General features: G+C 50.1%; 3 protein-coding genes across 3 annotated transcripts in view; all 3 read right to left on the bottom strand.

The window, feature by feature from the left end:
• LOC102022480 (N-acetyllactosaminide beta-1,6-N-acetylglucosaminyl-transferase) overlaps nt 1–4080 on the bottom strand; it is a 36844-nt gene extending 32764 nt beyond the window's left edge. The window contains exon 1 of the mRNA XM_005398839.2: nt 2853–4080. Within this exon, the coding sequence (XP_005398896.1) occupies nt 2853–3777 (925 nt within the window). The 5' untranslated portion in view covers nt 3778–4080. The remainder of the gene's footprint in view (nt 1–2852) is intronic.
• An 87-nt stretch (nt 4081–4167) lies between these two features.
• Nucleotides 4168–18740, bottom strand: part of LOC106150130 — a 50948-nt gene continuing 36375 nt past the window's right edge. Inside the window, exon 3 of the mRNA XM_013521854.1 lies at nt 4168–5016. Coding sequence (XP_013377308.1) covers nt 4949–5016 — 68 coding nt within the window. The 3' untranslated portion in view covers nt 4168–4948. The remainder of the gene's footprint in view (nt 5017–18740) is intronic.
• The window catches only part of LOC102021862 (N-acetyllactosaminide beta-1,6-N-acetylglucosaminyl-transferase-like), an 18124-nt gene continuing 9983 nt past the window's right edge, over nt 10600–18740 (bottom strand). Inside the window, exon 2 of the mRNA XM_005398838.2 lies at nt 10600–11088. Coding sequence (XP_005398895.2) covers nt 10997–11088 — 92 coding nt within the window. The 3' untranslated portion in view covers nt 10600–10996. The remainder of the gene's footprint in view (nt 11089–18740) is intronic.

Consider the following 18740-nt stretch of genomic DNA (forward strand, 5'->3'; position numbering starts at 1 on the left):
ATCCAGGTCATGGATGTCATGACACACTGCACCGCAGTGTCCCTTAAAATAATGAGATGCCACCACAGAGCTTCAAGCAGGGGCTGATGCATCCCAGGTCACCATCACTGAACGGTCACCATCACTGCACAAGGCCCCTGGAACAGGGTCTTACAAAATGCTTCGGCTCTGGATCTCAAAATGCTTCAAAACAACACAGGGTTGAGCTCTGGAATAAAACAGTTCTCCACATGTCTGCATACAATCTATTTAAATAAAGAACACAGCTTGCAGAATTTTATTTCTCACAGACATCATGGCACCTAAAATAAGGACTGTTTTCCTGAATATTTCTGTGATGCAGCTATAAAAAATTCACTTGAAATGAATGTTTACTGTCAATGTTCATTTGAAATGATGTTTAATTAGTGATGTTGTTCACAAATGCATAAAAAAAACCCAACCCTGCAAGAATACAAGGAAGCAGTAACATCAATAGCTGATGGAGTGCAAACTTTCAAAATTTTAAGCTTTGTTAGTACCTGCCTTTTCCATTTAGTTTTTACACTGGGTGCTAGGGACCGAACCCAGGGAGGGGAAAGTGGGAAAAAGAAGGAGGGGTGGGGGTGGGGGTGGCAGACAGAGAGAGGAGAAGGGAAAAGAGCGTGGGGAAGGGAGGAAGAGAGACTCCTTTGGGGAACGGATGCTTTTGCCTATTTCTTGACCAGCAGAGTCTTGGTCCTGAAAGTCTTGTGGAAGACAAGGCAGGAGCAAGGACAGAGCTAAGCCCACACAGCGCAGCAGCAGAGCACTGCAGCAGCGTGGAGTTTGAGTGTCTCAGCCCGGCTGCTGCCCTCTCCGGCCTCTGATACAGTAACTGAAGCACTGGTCCCATGTCCCCTGGCTGGGAGAAGCAAGAGGCAGACTGCACTGGTTCCAGGCAGGGATGCAGGAACCTGCACGGAAGCCCAAGGCGACTGGTGGCTGTCAATCCAGAAGGGACTCCAGTGACCTGGGTTAGCACAGCGGCCTACAAGCCTCACACGTCTGCTATCTTCCAACATGCACATGCACTCACACGCACACGTGTCCCTGCTGACCTTATTTCCAGCTCAAATGGCCAGGTAGAAAGCTCCCTTCCACAGCCCTCCCCATTTTTCCCAATCACCCTTTTCTCCCTTGGGGATCCTGCCGGATAGCTGCTTCTGATACACAGGAACGAAGAAATAATTCCTTCTTTTCCTACTGCAAGGGAAAGAGCTCAAGCTCCAGGCCACTCAAATCCAAGATCGGACCTCAGCATAGCCCTGACAAGCTGTGTGAACAACACAGCACATTGCTTCAGTCTCAGCCTCACCACATTCATGTGCTCCGAGCATAATCAGGACCCCAGCGGAGAAAATAACAGGAGGCACAACTCTACCAACGAAAACATCAGATGCCACGTGGAGAATAGTTACCTATGTTTAAAATAGATACTTGTAAATACTAGGGCTAACACTCACTGTACCATGACAAATGCTGGTTTACTCCCTCTCCTACAAGTCTTTGGGACCTGATAATTTAGCATCTTAGAACATAAACAGGCTATGTGGCTGTCTACTTCTGCCCCTAAATAGACTTCTGTGACTCCAGCTCTTAGGAATTCTGAGTTATCTAGGATCTAAATATGTCTTGCTGCTGTGAGTCCACTTTGATACAAAGGTAGCTTCAAACTACACATGAAAGGGTGCCAGTGATAAGGCTCCTACACAGAAGAGCCAGGAGTGGGCACGACAAGCAGAGGGACACTGTCACACGGGATTGACAACCACAGCCCCGCTGCTGCGATAATGAAACAAGTGTACCCCAGGCGTCCCCAGGAAAACACTGCAGGGCCGCAGGTTGTGCGAAACAGAATTTTGAAAACAAGCCCAGCTCTGAATCAAAGAGGGTGTATGCTGCTATCTTCTGCCTTCAGCTGCCTGGCATACTTTGGACCCCTTTCCAAATCATCATAAACACACACACACACACACACAGCCAAAGACTTAGGGTACCTAAGACCTGAGACTGCAAATGAATTTCTCATAAAAATCTGTGACCTAAAAATTAAGAATTTTGTTTGGATCGACTCCAGCTTGAAGCTCTCTCTAAGTTTCTACTCAGTGTTACCACCTCCTCTAGGCAGGAAAATACCAGGCTGCGTTTGTTGACCCGAAATGCAGTTCAGATCTTAGACCAAGAGACATTTAAACCACAGTGGCAGTTCGTGAACATTAAAGAGGAATCTAAGGGCCTTCTTTAAAAACAGCCCCCATCCCAAACAGCCCACTAAAGCTGTGTAACATCTTCCTGAGAGGAACAGCAGTATTTCACCGCACACGCTCTAGGGTGCTTACTAAAAAGCCCATCTTATTGTGTTCTAGCTGTGTCGGAGGGACTAGGAAAAGTACTCAGCACACAGAGCCCAAAGCCAGCAACTGTGTGACACACAACCCGAGGGAGCTTTGCCAGAGTTACTGCTGGGATTTCTTAGATCTCATGTACTTACAAAACCACAGAGCTGGTGTGAAACTGTCTCTAAAAGCAACCACAGTCATCATTTTCTAAGCATTTAAATTTTGTTCCAAATAACTTCAAATGAGTCAGTTCCTCGGGATAAAATATTAGGAAACTTAATCTACCCCATAAAAAGAAATGGAAGCTGGGCGTGGTGGCACACGCCTGTAATCCCAGCACTGGCGAGGCTGAGGCAGGAGGATCTTTGCGAGTTTGAGGCCAGCCTGGGCTACATAGTGAGCTCAAGGTCAGCCTGAACTGCCTAAGCGAGAACCTGTCTCAAAAAAAAAAAAAAAAAAAAAAAAAGAAAAAAAGTAGAAATTGGTACCTACCGGGAATTCTATTCAGTGTCACCCAAAAATGTTCATCCGGGCTATATGTGTCTTTGGACCACTGCAGGAGATCAATGGCTCTTTGGTCCTCCAAGACGAAGTTGACAAACTCCCTGGTAAGAGCCACATAGGCTGTGCCAAAGTAGATGGTCAGGTGATGCGGAGGTGAGGTTTTCAGGACGTTAGTATTTTTCACGTACGAACCGCCTCTTCCCCTGTACTCGCGGTGCACGTACTTGGTCCGCCCGACGGCATGCGCCGGGGGCAGCACCCCGGGGGTGATATTCTTCCCCTTAAATCCCTTCAGGTACTGGACGATCTCCCTGTTGGTCTTGAGTGGGAAATCCTGCCCGCAGGTGTTGATGACGTACTTCCAGGGGACCTCGGAGGCCACCAGGTCCCTCATGCAGTGCAGGTCGGCCTGGAGCCTGGAGAACCCCGCGTAGACCACGGGCTCGGTGCGGGAGGCCAGGAAGGCGTTGGGGAAGCAGCCGAGCAGCAGCCGCACGGCGCTCCTGAACTCGGGGGCCGCCTTGGCGTCGGCGTGCACGCAGTACACGTTGTGGGGCATGTAGACGGCCCGGAAGAGCCTCTCGAAGGTGTCGAAGTCCTTATGGACCACCATGACGTAGGCCAGCGGGAAGGCGGCCTCCTCGCGCGACAGCGGGCTGGTGATGTAGTGCGCCCGCAGCAGGTAGTCGCGGCAGGGCACGCGGCCCAGGGGCGAGCGCGGCGCGCGGCCCCACGCGAACGCCCGCTTCTCGCCCAGCGCCCAGGCGCAGGCGTCGAGGCTCGGGCCGCCGTCCCAGGACGCGTTCGGCCTCGGGGCGGCGCCTGGCAGGCCCACGTGGCCGTGGTACACGATCACGACAATCAGCACGCTGAGCACCGTGACCGCGAAGAAGTAATGCTTCCAAAAGTTCATTCTTCGGCGCGTCCCAGGGCAACGGAGCTCCTCCTCGTCGGGGATGAAGAGGAGACGCGCACGGCGCCCCGAGCCACGAGTGGGTCACGGCGGACCGGACTCGCCGCGCCGGTCCCCGATCTCCACAGCCCGTCCCGGGGCCCGGCCGCTCTCCCGCGGGGAGTCCCTCAGCGCGCGGGCAACGGCGCGCGGCGCGGGGCGTCCATCCTCTCGGCTTGGCGGGAGAGGAGACGCTGAGGCGATGCTGAGGCTCCGACCGAGCCGCGCTCGGCTCCGCTCGGCTCCGCTCGGCTCCGCTCGGCCGCGCTCGGCTCCGCCCGGCCCCGCCCCTCCCGGCCCCGCCCCGTGAAGCCTCATTTGCATACGCAATACCCGCCACGCTCCGGCTCTTAAGCAAATGAGGCGCTTGGAGCGAGCCCTGCTCTCCTGCTCCCCGAGAGGCGCTGGCCTCTCCCCCACCCACCTCCCTCTCTCTTTCCCTACTCCCGCCCGGTCGCCCTTCTCTCCCCGCTCCCCTGGCCTTCTACCATAAGTGGCTCTACTTTTTCTGGCCAGCCTCACAACCTCTTAGCAGCCCCGGGAAACCGCAGCATTAGGACATCTACTCCTTGGGGTTTATTTCTGTTACCTCTCAGCGTTCTGTCTGACTCTGGGTGCACACCAGATATCGGAAAAGGCCCTTGCAACACCTCTAAGTAGATTTTTTTTTTTTTTTGGAGGCAGGGTCTCGCTATGCAGTTCAGGCTGGCCGTGAGCTCACTTTGTACCCAGGCTGGTCTCGAATTTCCAACGATCCTCCTGCCTCAGCCTCCTGAGTGCTGCGTGCCGGCACAGCTTCTAAGTAGATTATCAGTCACAAAAAGACAAAAAAAAAAAAGAAAAAAAAATCTTTGACAGTGAGAGCTGCAGTAAATAGCGTCTATGTGTGTGGGAAGAGGGAATTAAGAATGATGCCTTGGGGCCACAGGATGAGGGCGACTTATCCCCTTAAGGGTCGCAGTGATGACATATGACAAACTAAACACACGTTAGTCTGAGAAATGTGATAGCTACTGTTCCCGGACAGCGCAAGTTGGTTCCCATTTCACCCGCGCTTCGGATGCCTTGAGCTGTTGACACGCAATCATCTGCAGTACGTGAGGAACTAGCTACTGGGTATCTTTAAAAGCCATCAGATTTGAGGTGAGTTCATAAAACTCGAGGAAGTCTTGCTCTTCAGCGACTTTCTGCCTTCCTGTACTGTCAAAAGAATGTACAAATGTTTCAGGGCTGCTGCAGAATTCCTGGAAGTATCAGCTGGAGTCCTTCAGGGGAACCAGGAAGAGTAGGTCTGGCCACCCTGCAAGGGCTTCTGGGTGCTCACCTGTGCAGGTGTTGCAAGCCGACCTGCCGCCCCTGTGGAGTATGAGGGGGATCCATCCGGCCCTAAGAATGCGTCCAGGAGGGAAAGCCACTGGTACAGCAAAGAGCTTGACTATGACAGCCCCACGAGGTGCGCTCCAAGCGGGCCTCGCCCCCAGCCCACTACCAAAGTCAGCCAGCCATCTTGCTGCCTGGGCTTCACTCGACAACTACGCCAGCTGCCTGTTCCTACCAGCCTAGTGCCACCCCCAGCTTCCCACAACTCCCCGTAAAACTAATGGACAGCAACTGGGGACTGCGGGTGGCAGAATTTGATCTGGGGCGTTGCCAGAGTAGGCCGGGATCTTAGAGATCACCAAACACAACTCCTTTGTTGTACAGAGGAGGAAACTGAGGCCAATCAAAATACTCTTCCGGAAGCCAGGCAGCTTAACCGAAACCTGAGCCTTCGCTCCACAGCTCCTTAGTTACAGGGCTGGAGCCCGAGCCTACTTGGTGACCAGGATAAAGTTGCTCAACCTCTCTAAGCACCAAGTCCCCTGCCTGTGAAGCAATAACAGTGCTTCCTATTTCACGGGGCTCTAGGAAGATTTAATGAGAAAACTCTTGCTCAGGAATCCGAGCACCTGGGATGAGCTCGGTAAGCCCTGCCTGTGATTATTAGTGATGTCTCTCTTTCTTGGAAATTATCCAACACTTCTGACTCTGCTAATGACATTTTGATTTCTCTTCCTGGAAATAGAAAAGAACATTTACCTTCAGGCTTTTAAATGGATTGATTTATTCCCAGAAGTTAAGTACCTCTCTTTTCCTTCTCTGTTACCCCACCCAGTATGGCCCGGAAAAAAAATTATAAAAGCACACATACCGCCAGGCCCATGGTGGCCCGTGCCTGTAATCCCAGTATTCGAGAGGCTGAGACAGGAGGATCGCTGTGAATTCGAGGCCAGCCTGGGCTACAATGAGACCCTGTCTCAAAAACAACAAAGAGCCGGGCGTGGTGGCGCATGCCTATAATCCCAGCACTAGGGAGGCTGAGGCAGGAGGATTGTTGTGAGTTCGAGACCAGCCTGGGCTACAAAGTAAGCTCAAGGCCAGCTTGAACTACATAGAGAGCCCCTGTCTCAAAAAGACAAAAAACAAACAAACAAACAAAACAACAAAGAACAACACATACGCACACAATGTGGATATATGAAAGGAACAAACAAACAGTCCATTTTGATGTCTTCTCTTCCTTCATTTCTACAAGTCACATCTTTTTTCTGCAAAACACATGCTTGGCAGGACTTCGGGGAACAGGAGAGGCAGAGGTGGAGGAAGTGAGGGTGGGTTTTCTTTCCTTGTAGATTCAGGCACTGGGGTTCTGTTTCCCCTTTCTCTTTGGCCCAAGCCCCAGTCCAAGAAGAGGGAGCTCAGGTGCATGCAAAATGCAAAGCAAATGCCAAGAAATCACTCATCATGATTTGTGAAAGCAGAGCACACACGGGGCGATTGCAACATAATTTATGGTTCAAAGCAGAAGTATCCAGACGAACTCCAACAAACAGCAATCCATAGTGTCCTGGCTTATTTGCCGTGGTTTAGATGAGCAGACTGAGATTAGAAAGCGATGCCTTTTTGTTGGCCGGCCCTGCCAGCAGGTTTGTTTCACCCGTCTCTGTGGCAACCAAACAGGCATTTTCTTCCACCAAATAATTAGGAGAACTAAGCTACTGACTTCCAACCAGCACATTCTTTCTGCTCTGTTCGCTCTAGCTGGCTTAACATATTGAAAACTGTCGTCCAGTGGATATTTTCTAGCCTGCCTCGCTGTGCCCCGGGGTAACCTTTCCGGTAATGAACCAAGCAACAGGACAAGGGCTACAGCTCAGAGCATGTGATCAGCCAAGCCCAAACATTAAAACAAAGAGCTGAGGGACTTTCTGGGCGGGGCAGGGGCTTAGTTCCCATACATCTTACATATGCTTTTCTTGTACACCTTCATGGGGGGTACATTGCGATAAACCAATACCTGTGATACAGCGTGTCCTAATATAATCAGCGTAACCAGCATCTCTATCTCTTCAACCATTAATCATTTTCTTACGTGCTAGGCATTGCATGCTCTTCTAGTCATTTAGAAGAAATACTGTACAGGTTGCTTTACCCAGTATTACCCTGCTGTGCTAAAGAAGAATCAGAAGTGATTACAGGAGTTTTATCGAAGGCCAAGGTACAGAATTAGAGCCCATGGCGTCATTATTGCATAATTATTGGCTTTTTTGTGGAGGGGTTTGTGTGTGTGTGTGTGTGTGTGTGTGTGTGTGTGTGTGTAGACAGGGTCTCATCACATAGCCCAGGCTGGATTAAACTCACTGCCACCTTCCTGTCTCGGCCTCCCAAGTGCTGGGATTCCAGGTGTGCACCACAATTATTGGTTACTGAATCAAGGCAATGCTTATTTATTTTTAAGTGACATATAATAGTTGTACTTATTTACGGGGTGCAATATTGTCATTCAATACATGCATATATAATGTGCAATGACCAAGTTAGAGCAATTATTACCATTTCTACGTGCCAGGAACCCTCCAACTCTCCTCACCTAGTTATTTTGGATTATATAGCTAATTGTTTCAGACTGTGGTCCCCCTACCATGCCAAACAATGCCAGAGCCAGGCACAGAAAGACGCTGCGTGTTCTCCCTCATTGGTGGAAGCTTGAAAAGGCCTTGCTCTGGACTGAGTCCTCTCTGACTCTAGCAAGGTCACCCTCCTGTTCGGTGTGGAAGGCTTTGGTGGCGTGTCAGTCTGGCAATGTAAACAAAAAAGTCTCCTAGCAACCAAACGGCCCATTGTTGGCTGGATGTGCTCTCCTGTGAGCACTGGCAGGTGAGAAACAGTGAGTGAGAGAGAGCAAAGCTGGCAGAGGAGGGACAGGGCTGTGACTTAACAGACCTGAACTGTGGAGGGGCGGGCTGGCGGACCAGAGAGACTGCCCCCCACTCTCCTACGCTAGCGGCTTCCTCCCCATATCAGCAGTGACCCCTTAGCTTTTAAAATGTGATCAACCAATGAGCAGATTGTTCAGTCACGAGTGCCTGGGCACACCACAAGGACACTTCTGACCCCCACCATGCCAGTTTTCGGTGGAAGTATCAGGCACAGCTTTTCAATGCCTCAAGGTCTAGCCATTAACTCTCCGCATAGAGCCCATCGGAACAACAGTTCTTGGGCTACACAGACAAGAAGTCACACTTTCGAAGAGGCTCATGGCACTGCAAGACAGTGGCCTCTACAGTCAGCCACAGGCGATGGCCTGAAAGGAAAACAGTTCAGCCTAAAGCACATCTGCGGGAGGTGAATTAGGCGCGGGATAACCAGCGTTGATACAGTTCTTTCACAAGATCAGCACCTGGAGCTTTTATAAGATCACTAAAGTTGTCCACAAAAGGACTTGAAAACTCTAATGCTCATTGCTAGACTCGTTGAAAATAAACAGTACAGCCCAGCATGGTGGTACACGCCTGTCATGCCAGCACTCAGAGGCAAAGGCAGGAGGACCATGAATTTGAGGTCAGCCTGAGCTACATGGTGAGCTCAAGACCAGCTTGAACTGCACAGTGAGACCCTCTCTCAGAAATAATAACAACAATAATACTAATAAGAAGAAGAGTACAAAAAGTGAGATAAAAATAAAAATGTATTCATAGCTATTCTGCATATTCTATTCTATTATTTATTCTGTCGGGGTTTTTTTTGTTTGTTTTGGTTTTTTCTTAGTTTTTTGAGACAGGGTCTTGATATGTAACCCAGGTTCACTACATAACCTAGGGCAGCATCAAACTTGCAGTGATCTTCCTGCCTCAGCCTACTGAGGGGTGGTATTGACAGGCATGTATCATTACGCCTGGCTCCGTATTTTATTTTAAAAGGCATTTTTTTTGTTGGTGTTGTTTTTTTTTTTTCCGGTACCGGGAGCCGAACTCATGACCTTGCGCTTGCCAGGCGGGCGCTTTGCTGCTGAGCTAAATCCCCAGCCCCTTAGAAGGCATTTCTAAAGTGTATCCATTCCTTTTTTTTCCTGCAGGGCTAGGGATTGTGCCCAGCCCACTGCGCAAGCACTTGTCTACTGAGCTCTACCCCAGTACCCCCATTTTTAAAATTAATCATTTTGTGCACAAAAGGGTAGGTTTGGGTTATCTACAAAATTCTCAACTGTGGCATAACTTCCTTCTCAAAAATTCAAAACCAAACCGGGTGTGTGGTGGAACACCCCTGTAATCCCAGCACTCAGACAGGCAGCTGAGGCAGGAGGATCCCTGTGAGTTCAAGGCCAGCATGAATTGTGCAGTGAAAACCTGTCTCAAAAGGACAAAACCCAAACAAACAAAAAACTCAAAAAAGTGAGGCAAATATGTTTACCACATGCATGTATCTCAGCTGTCAGCACTTGTTCTGGAACGGGCCAGGTAGTAAGTATCTTAGGACTATGGTCCATTTATTCGGTCTCTGTCACAACTACTTGTACTATTGTAGCATAAACATGGCCATAGCAATCAGAGGCTGTGTCCTCACATGACTTCTCTTAGGGACACAGAGATCTGAACCTCATGCAGCTCTTCATTCATGAAGTCAGCTTCCTTTGATTTATTTTGCAATAGCTAAAAAAATAATATTGTTTTTCTGTCTTTTTGAGCCAGGGTCTCGCTATGCAGTTCAGGCTGGCCTTGAGCTCACTTTGTAGCCCAGGCTGGTCTTGAACTTGCAGCAATCCTCCTGCCTCAGCCTCCCAAGTGCTGGGATTACAGGTATGCGCCACCATGCCTGGCTCTAAAAGAATAATTTATTAAATATAAAGTCAAGTGTTAACATAGAATAAAAAAGTGAAGTCATTTGAATTCTGCTTCTTTGTGTTTTAAATCATTATGGTATCATAGTTTATACCAAATTATCATTTAAAGACAAAATGTAGTACCACACTAGTTGGAAATATAAATTGTGCCATGTGTAAACCTGAAAATTCTGAAGTCATTCTTACGGTGATATCTGCAGTTGATTGTATGTAAATATACAACTGGAAATTTTCCCGAGTAATTTTAATGTAGACTATAATGTTCATTAAGGGATTAGCAAGAAGAATTTCCCATTCTGAAATACATTCAGTGTTGAATCCAGTACACAAACCAAAGTCTACTTGACACTGCTGATTACAAAAACAGCAAAATAAAGGATATTTATGTCAGATTAAGATCTGACAGCACGTGGAGTATTTTGGAAATCATGGGTAATGGTTGAAAGTTATAGGAATCAAGGGATCACTGAGAGATCATGGTATAAGATGAGCCTGGAAAATCAGATTGTATCCATACTCAAAATGGGGATGAAAAAAAATTATTTAAGCTGTTAGAAATTATCAGAGCACTTAATGAGTTAAGCGAGCGGAAGGCTTCCTTTCATTTTGTTCTTAAGGGCAGTGCATCCACAGGCGGCCAGCTCTGCTCCAGCGCTGAACCACAGGGCTACTTTTTGCAACCTCAGTGTTGTCGCAATCCCTCGTCAAGCCTGCTGGAAGTGGGATCCCCTGGAAAACAGTCAGGTCACCCATGTAGGCCCTCACGACGATGCCCCTTCCCATGCCATGCCTGGGTTGGCAAGTGAAGTGCTGGATTTGTAGAGAGCTTGGGCCAGGAACTTGCACTCTCTTTCCTCAGTTTCCTTTTCTGGGATGTGGAGACAACAGCAGCTGCCTCTCAGCGCCACGTGGAGCATGGGGGATGCTGAGCGAAAGCCGCTGCACAGACCTGGCCCTGGTGCCTCCTGACCCCCGGTTTGGGCTGGAGGAGACAAGGGTCTCAGGAGTGGACAAGCCTCTCTAGGTCAGGCCCCGCCGTGCTGGGGCAGAGTCAGATGCCACGGCCATGAAGGCTGCAGAGTGCTCTGTATATCTTGGTTTCCTGTCTTGTTCTGTAAAAGGGAGACATTAGGAACGCTGACCTCAGAGTTACTTAAGTAGGCAGTGGTAGCGCTGGCGGTGGCTCAGCGGTAGAGCACTTGCCTAGCACGCGCCAGGCCTTGGGTTCATTTCCACCACAAAGGAGCAGGAGAAGGGGAAGAACAGGCAAGCACATGACAAGAGCTTAGACCGATGCATCGCACTAATACCGCGCAGATCTTACGATCTCTGTCCCTCCCTCCCCTGTTGCTACACTCAGCTCACACAGGACCTGAGCACCCGGGCACATTCCTAGGTAGGTCTGGTGATTCGCAGCAGCTGTGCACAGGACAGCGCCCCCTAGAGCCCCCACCGTGGACAGCATTATTCTCACCGCCCCGACCCCAGCCCTGAAGAGCTTCACTCATTCCCGGCTCTGCCCCTTGCGCCTGTGTTATCAGAGGCACGGGATCCCCCGGAGCCCCCTGCAGAGCACTGCCCAAGACCACAGCTGACAGCTGCACCGCCGGGCGGAGACCTCTCGGGCTGGGCCAGGGGGGTTAGGTCCGGCTGTGCCTTTCTGTGCAGCCCTGAAAGGTGTGCGGCTTTCTCGGTAAGCAGTAGAAAGGCTCCCCAGAGGTGTCCAGAAAGCCTGTGTGTCTGCTCCTGGATCACTCCACCCGCCCCCACGCCCGCTCTGCTCATTCCTTCCCGGGAACAGCGACGAAAACAAGAAACCACAATGCAAACTTTTATGTGTGCTATGTTCCGCTCAATTTTAAGGACGAGCACAGGCAACTGTCTTTTACAACCACTTTGTCTGCTTGCACATGTGTTCTCTGAGAAGGGATCACAAACTCACGAGGACAGTACGCGAGGTATCCCCATCCGGGTATTCTTCTGGGTTCTCTTCCCACATCAGCTACCTCCAAGCCCATCTTTTTGTTGTGGTGGTGGTGGCTGCGCTGGGGCACGAACCCAGGGCCTCTCTGCCTCTGGGCTACACTCCCAGCCCCCGGGACAGTATTTTACAAGGCACCTGCTGCCAGAGATCTGTATCTTGGGGATCCCACGTCTTTAGCCTGTGGAAATTTTCAAATAAATGGGAACAAAGCAAACTTAAAATAGAGATGGGGAGTTAGGAGGTAGCCCATGCCAATACTCCCAGTACTTTGGGAGGCTGAGGCAGGGGGATCGCAAGTTTGATCCCAGCCTGGGCAACTTAACAATTTAGTGAAACTTTGTTGCAAAAAAAAAAAAGAGAAAGCATTAAAGACGCAGCAGCTCCGGGTGGAGGCCCTGGGTTCAGCTCCGGGTACCAAATAAGAAAAAAGAAAAATAAAAAAAGGGCAGAGACTTCCTCCAACCTCTAATTTTAGTAGCCCTATTAAATCCTGGACTTGTTTTCAGTTATCTAATGCACTGGTCAACCAACTTCTTTCCCAGAGGGCCTCTAATTTGCTTGACTTTAGACTGTTGGGCCAGAGTGCTTGAATAAATTCCCAAAAAAGCAGATGTTTCTTCAGCTTTCCTAGAAATTAAAGCTGGAACACATTTGTCTACAAGGTGTGTCCTGTGTTTACAGTTCATGGAAGACACAGTTTGCATTTGATTCTCCACTCATTAACTTTACTATTTACCCAGCCTCCTTTTAGAGGCCACCCTTAAATTCTCCACCCAGCCGGCAAACACCCGGGGAATTAACGTGTGCAGCCTGGACCCAGCTGGCCGGCTCGGGTCAGCCTGGCCTGGCTGCTGGGTTGTGGGCTCTCCCGTTCGGCAGCTGCAGCCGTCTGAACGGACTGGTTTCCGTGAGCATCTTTCCCAGCTGGCTGATAGTGCGGCTTCACAGAACGGAAATATTCAGGGCCCTCATTCTTTACTTGCACCTGAATGGGGTTCGGGATGCTGAAGGTGACCGAGTACCCTGGTCTGCTCAGGACTGAGGAATTCTTAGAGCATCAATTTTGCCTAAAACTTCTGGGTAAGGTCTCGGCAAAACAGGAGAACCGTTCACCTTAGATATCTCTGGTCCTGCCAATACCCAGGCTGAGACTCTTTTCTGAGAGGCATCACGGATCATATATTGCTCAGTAATTGATCAGTGGGAAAGGGGAAAAATATTCCAACCATGCACGTGGCGGGGGGAGGCGTGCAAATCATCACTAGCACTCCAGTGTGTGAAAACTCCACGGGGCCCCCGAGGTATGGGGCGTCACATGAGATGCGATGGCATCACAGTAGGCCCAAAAAAGTGCACTGACGCATATTGAGTAGGGTGATGTTCCCCAGTGGACACTGGAAGGTTTTAGTGACAACCTGGGTCATAATGGGAGGAGCTAAGGAGGTGAAAATTGTTACGGTATTGAGCCTCTAAAATCCCCCTCGGGTGATCTGTGTGGAGTAAATGAATAGAAAAATACGGGATTTTGTGAATGGAAATGCTTATTTTAAGATTTATAATAAACAAGCAGTCAGCCTAGAAACTCATTTTCCACAGCAAGACAATCCACTAGCCCTTGGATCTCTCCGGATTGCAATTTCCAAATCTGTACCACATCAGAATTCAAACTAGATGCTCTCTGTGGCTCCCTTTGGGTTTAAACGCTGTGATGATGCTAGATTCAGGGTAAAGGAAAGGATTTCTTACAGGACAATTGGATTAGATTAGTTGCCAGGGAAGTCGGAAAGGGGTTGCCTGACAGACCGGAGATTAATTAAGGAGTCAGCGAAGGGTGTGGCTCGTGCTTGGTCCTGGCTGAGGGATGTCCTGGGAGAGAAGCAACGAGGCTATTCCCAAAGACGACCCGGCAGCCCGTGAGGCCTGTGGGGTCGTGGGAAGGCAGTTTCCATGTGGACCAGAGGACCCTCCTGTGCAGCCCCCAGAGCTGGAAGGAGCTGCGTCCTGGATTAAGACAGAACGGCTTAAGGGTTGGGGTAAGGAGGGCGAGGGCTACAGAGGAGATGAAACAGGAAACATCCAGAAGAGACTGGCTGACCTGCAGCCTGGCCAAATCCACTGGGGTGACTAAGTCTGTCCGGCTTACTCAGAAAGACTGAAGTTTTATCTGCTGGGTTTTTTACCCCACAGTTGGGTTCTAAGCCTTGTGATCTGGATGAGAACGACTGCGGGAGAGGAGCACCGAGGAAGTAGCAGGGCTCCAGGACAAAGGCGGTGAAGGTACCACCTCCACCCATCTATCTTCCGGAAACCTCGCGCTAAAGGGGCACCCAGGTCACTTCTGTCTCTCACAGCTTCGTCCAGAAGCATTTCAAGAAGGAATGACGCCCGCTGGGCAGGTCAGAGGGGAAGAGAAAGAGGCTTGTGTGTAGAACTGGCATGGAGAAGCCAGAAGAAGAAACGGTTCCTTAGGAAAAGACGAAATGGCGGGCCGGGGATGTAGCTCAGGGCCACCGCGCCTGCCTGGCAAGCGCAAGGTCCTGAATTTGATTCCTGGTACAGAAAAAAAAAAAAAAAAAAAAAAAAGGAAAAGAAGACATATTTTTGCTTAGGCTTAGGCCTTTCTTTGGTTTTGTTTTTTTGAGACAGGGTCTCACTTTACAGCGCAGGCTGGCCTTGAACTCACTGAGTATCCCATGCTGGCTTTGAATTTGGCTCGATCTTCCTGTCTCAGCCTCCCAAAGGCTGGGATTACAGGCGTGCACCACCACGCCCAGCTAGCTATAACCTTCTAAGGCTATAAAAATTGTCCACTGCAAGATTTGGGGGACAAAAATCATCAAATTTTATAGCAAGGCCATTTGCTTTTTGAAATGATGGGTTAACTGCATCAGAAAAGCAGACTTATAAAATCCCCCAGATCTCGTCCTCAGAGCAGGAGCCTCAGGTGTTGGGCTGCGCTTTCTTACTTCCTTAGTGTAGAATAAGGCACCCTCAGTAAGCAGCTGGCCCATAAGCATGCTAGGGTGAGTGGTTGTCACCCGCAGGCGCAGAGCGACATTCCCAAGAGGGAAAGACCAAGCGGCAGAGAAGGTCCCCTGTGCTGTCGCCTGGGGGCAGGGAGCTCCTGAAAATCCAGGAAAGATTGAGCACAGCTGGGAGACACTGTCTGAAGACGATCTCAGGAGCTGGCACAATAATCTAGGGTGTGTGTGTATGCGTGTAGTGGCAAAGGTGGTGGGGATTTGCAGTAGGTAGGGTGGCAATGCCAAGGGGCACCAATGTATTAAAAATTATTTCCATTAGACTCAACTCCACAGATATTTGTTATCAGCCCACTGGGCATTCACCCTGTGCGGCTGCCAGTGAAAAAGACCCCAAGGAGATCATAGTTCGCTCAGGTAATGTGACATTCACATTCATGATTGTAATGCAAAGATTATAGAGCGAGCGATAGAAAAGAGTCCCCACCAAGCGTGATACAGGTGTAAAACTGGGAGGAGAATATCAGAAGTTTGCAAAATGATAACCGATCTGACCTAGTAAGGCCTAGTACGGCTTACATGGGAATGACGGAGGGTAATGGACCGTGGGCGACAGAAGAAGAGGACCCGGGCCCCCGGGGATCCAGGCACGGTGGGTTTTCTGAAGGGTCCCTTCCAGGCACGTCTGCAGCGGGGACTAACAGCAGGTGACGGGGAGGTGACAGCCCACAGAGGTGTGTGATATCCGGAGCACGGTGTTGAGATGTTTACACCCAGTGAGTCGCTCGATCACGGACGTCCGCTGAGAGTGTTTGGGTTGGGAAATATTCTGAGAACTATGCCTTGAGGCAAAAAGTATGACCAGTGTTAGATTTGTGTGTTTTGTATTTTGGCTTCTTGCTGTGCTGGTACTGGGGATTGAGCCTGGGGCCTTCACACTGAGCTACATTCCCAGCCCGCTCACCAAGTTGCCCAGGAGGGGCCCACACTTGCGGTCTTCCTGACTCAGCCTCCCCAGTGCTGAGAGCACATGTGTACACCACCACACCCATTGCGAGAATGTCTTGGGAGTGGAGGTTTGGGGCAGAAGGAGCATTTGGAGAGGTTCACGGGTCTGGTGATCTGGAGCCCCACCACCACCACCCCGTGATGCTGAGGATGGGAAAGCTCCCAGCGGATGCCGAGCCCAGGGCAGAGGTTCCCAGGGGGCTGGGGCTGCCACCCTGAAGCCAGCAGGAAGAGCAGCAGTGACGGAGAGGCAGGCCGTGTGGGGGAGCAGCTGGTGGGGGACAGGCAGGTGTAGGGAGCAGGTGCTCAAAAGGCAAAGGGGGTGTGGGCAAGGGCCTGGGAGGACGTGGGGTCAGGAGGTGTCGGCTCAGAAATGGCTCCGAGCTGCTAGTGCCCAGGACTTAGACCACCAAGGCGGGTGGGACGGCAGGAGCCACAAAGCTTTCTGCACCGAGGGAAGGAGGAGGATGCCTGTGAGAACCCACACTTCCCTCCTCGGCATTTCACTCAGAGCAGTGGTTCTAAAGCCCCACTGTACTCCGGACTCATTTCAAGGATCAGGGACCAAGAACACAAAAAACGCAGAATCATCCATTTCAACCCACGGTTCTCAAGGAGGGATTTGCAAAGCAATGAACTTTACCACACTGGGAGGCAATGGGCGGGGCTTTCCATCATCCTGAAGTTGTAGCTCAAAGTTCCTAAGACAAATTCATAATTCAAAGTCTGCCAGCTTCAATCTTTGATCATCATCCCTTCCTAGTGCTTTGACCCCATCTACTTTTTACAATAAAAACAGCTTTAGGCCGGGTGCGGTGGCGCACGCCTATAATCCCAGCACTTGAGAGGCTGAGGCAAGAGGATCTCTGCGAGTTCTAGACCAGCCTTGGCTGCAAAGCGAGACCCTGTCTCAAAAGCCCAAAACCCCAGCTTTTAGACCTCCCCCACCCCGGTTAGAAAAGAGTGATTCTATACACTGCACTGTAGTTGGTTAGAAGCAGGAAGACAGGAATTTGTGCCCGGCTTTGGCGATTCCTAGCCAAATGCAGGGAATATCTGGAGTAGTTTATGCATTGGACATGGAGGCTGGGGGTCTGACGGGAAAACAACAGGCACAGTTCCTCTGGGAAAGGCCCCTTGGGCCTGTGACACGTCAGAACCACATCCACTCTCCACTCCTCCCAGCGTGGCCGATTCTCCCCCTCATCTTGCTCCGTGGCAGTTTCTCCTAACAAGCACCAGACGAAGGGCTGGCCAGAGCTGACGGGCTCTTAGATACCACCAAGCCTCAAGGTTGGCGAACCTCAGGAACAAGGTCTCCGCACAGGGCTCTGCAGAATCCCATGCATGGAGTGGGATGGAGGTCAGGCTAACGCTTGAGTGTCTGGCTTTGCGCAAATCTAAGGGAGACAAATCTGAACATGTGTGTGTGGCTATGGCCTCAGAAGCTCTGTCTAGAAGGTTGCTAAGAACACACACCCAAGCCCTGAAAGATTGACAACAGCACAGTATGGGAGGGAGCGAGTGAATCTAAAGTGAATCCTGAGGCCAGGTGTGGTGGCGCACACCTGTAATCCCAGCACTCGGGAAGCCGAGGCAGGAGGATTATTGGGAGTTCAAGACTAGGCTGGTCTACAAAGTGAGTTCAAGGCCAGCCTGAACTGTATAGCGAGACCCTGTCTCAAAAAAAAAAAAAAAAACAAAAAACAAAAAAAAACCACAGGATGAATTAAGTAGACCGGGTTGCTTGAAGGTTGTGGATGTGCATGCATGTAATCCCAGTACTTGGGAGGCTGAGGCAGGAGGATTATCATGAGTTCAAGGCTGGCCTGAAGTGCAGAGCAAGACCCTGTTTCAAAACCCCTTAAAAAGCCAGGTGTGGTGGTGCACGCCTGTAATCCCAGCACTTGGGAGGCTGAGGCAGGATCGTTGCGAGTTTGAGGCCAGCCCGGGCTACAAAGTGAGCTCAAGGCCAGCCTGAACTGCATAGCGAGACCCTGTCTCAAAAAGACAAAACAAAACAAAACAAAACCCCTTTAAAAAAAAAAAAAAAAGATAAACCAGAAATGGAGTCAGGGAAACTAGTTCTAAGAGAAGAGAGATGGATGATAGCACCAGAAATTTGATTGTGGCCAGTGGATACATGCAGGGTTATACCTGGAACTAAGTTAAGCACTTCTGAAAAGACTGACTGAAAAATATGGTGAATGTTTTAATTTTTAATAAAAATTTTTTTTTGTTGTTTTAGTTTTTTAGGACAGAGTCTTGCTATGTAGTTCAGGCTGGCCTTGAACTCACTATGGAGCCCAGGCCGGCCTCAAACTCTTGAACTCATTGTGATCTTCCTGCCTCAGCTTCCCCAGTGCTGGGATTATAGGTATGTGGCACCATATCTGGCATATACCGCTGCTATTACTAATGGTCGCATCATAACACTCAAAATATGCTCCGGAGATTGGGCTGACTCCTTTGAGCCTCAACTATTTGATAAATATTATTTTTCTCATTTTACAGGTGGAGAAAACTGGGACACAAAAGTCAGATAATACAGCCAGCGTCACCCAGTACATCAGGGGCAGAGTCAGGATGCAAACTCCCGCAGCACGGCTGCAAGGCTGAGCTCTTCCCAGAGCGCTCCAGGCCCTCGCCCACACCAGGCTTTGTGGACACCAAGTCACAGGGCTGGTGCAACAGAAAAGCCAGGATTGAGATACGGTTCCGACTCTGGAGCTGGAGCCATCAACTTCCTTCCTGGGAAATCAACAGAGATGAGAGGGGGAGGGGGAGGGGG

The sequence above is a fragment of the Chinchilla lanigera genome, unplaced genomic scaffold (genome assembly GCF_000276665.1).
Source record: "Chinchilla lanigera isolate Chin_1 unplaced genomic scaffold, ChiLan1.0 scaffold00064, whole genome shotgun sequence".
Taxonomy (NCBI): domain Eukaryota; kingdom Metazoa; phylum Chordata; class Mammalia; order Rodentia; family Chinchillidae; genus Chinchilla; species Chinchilla lanigera.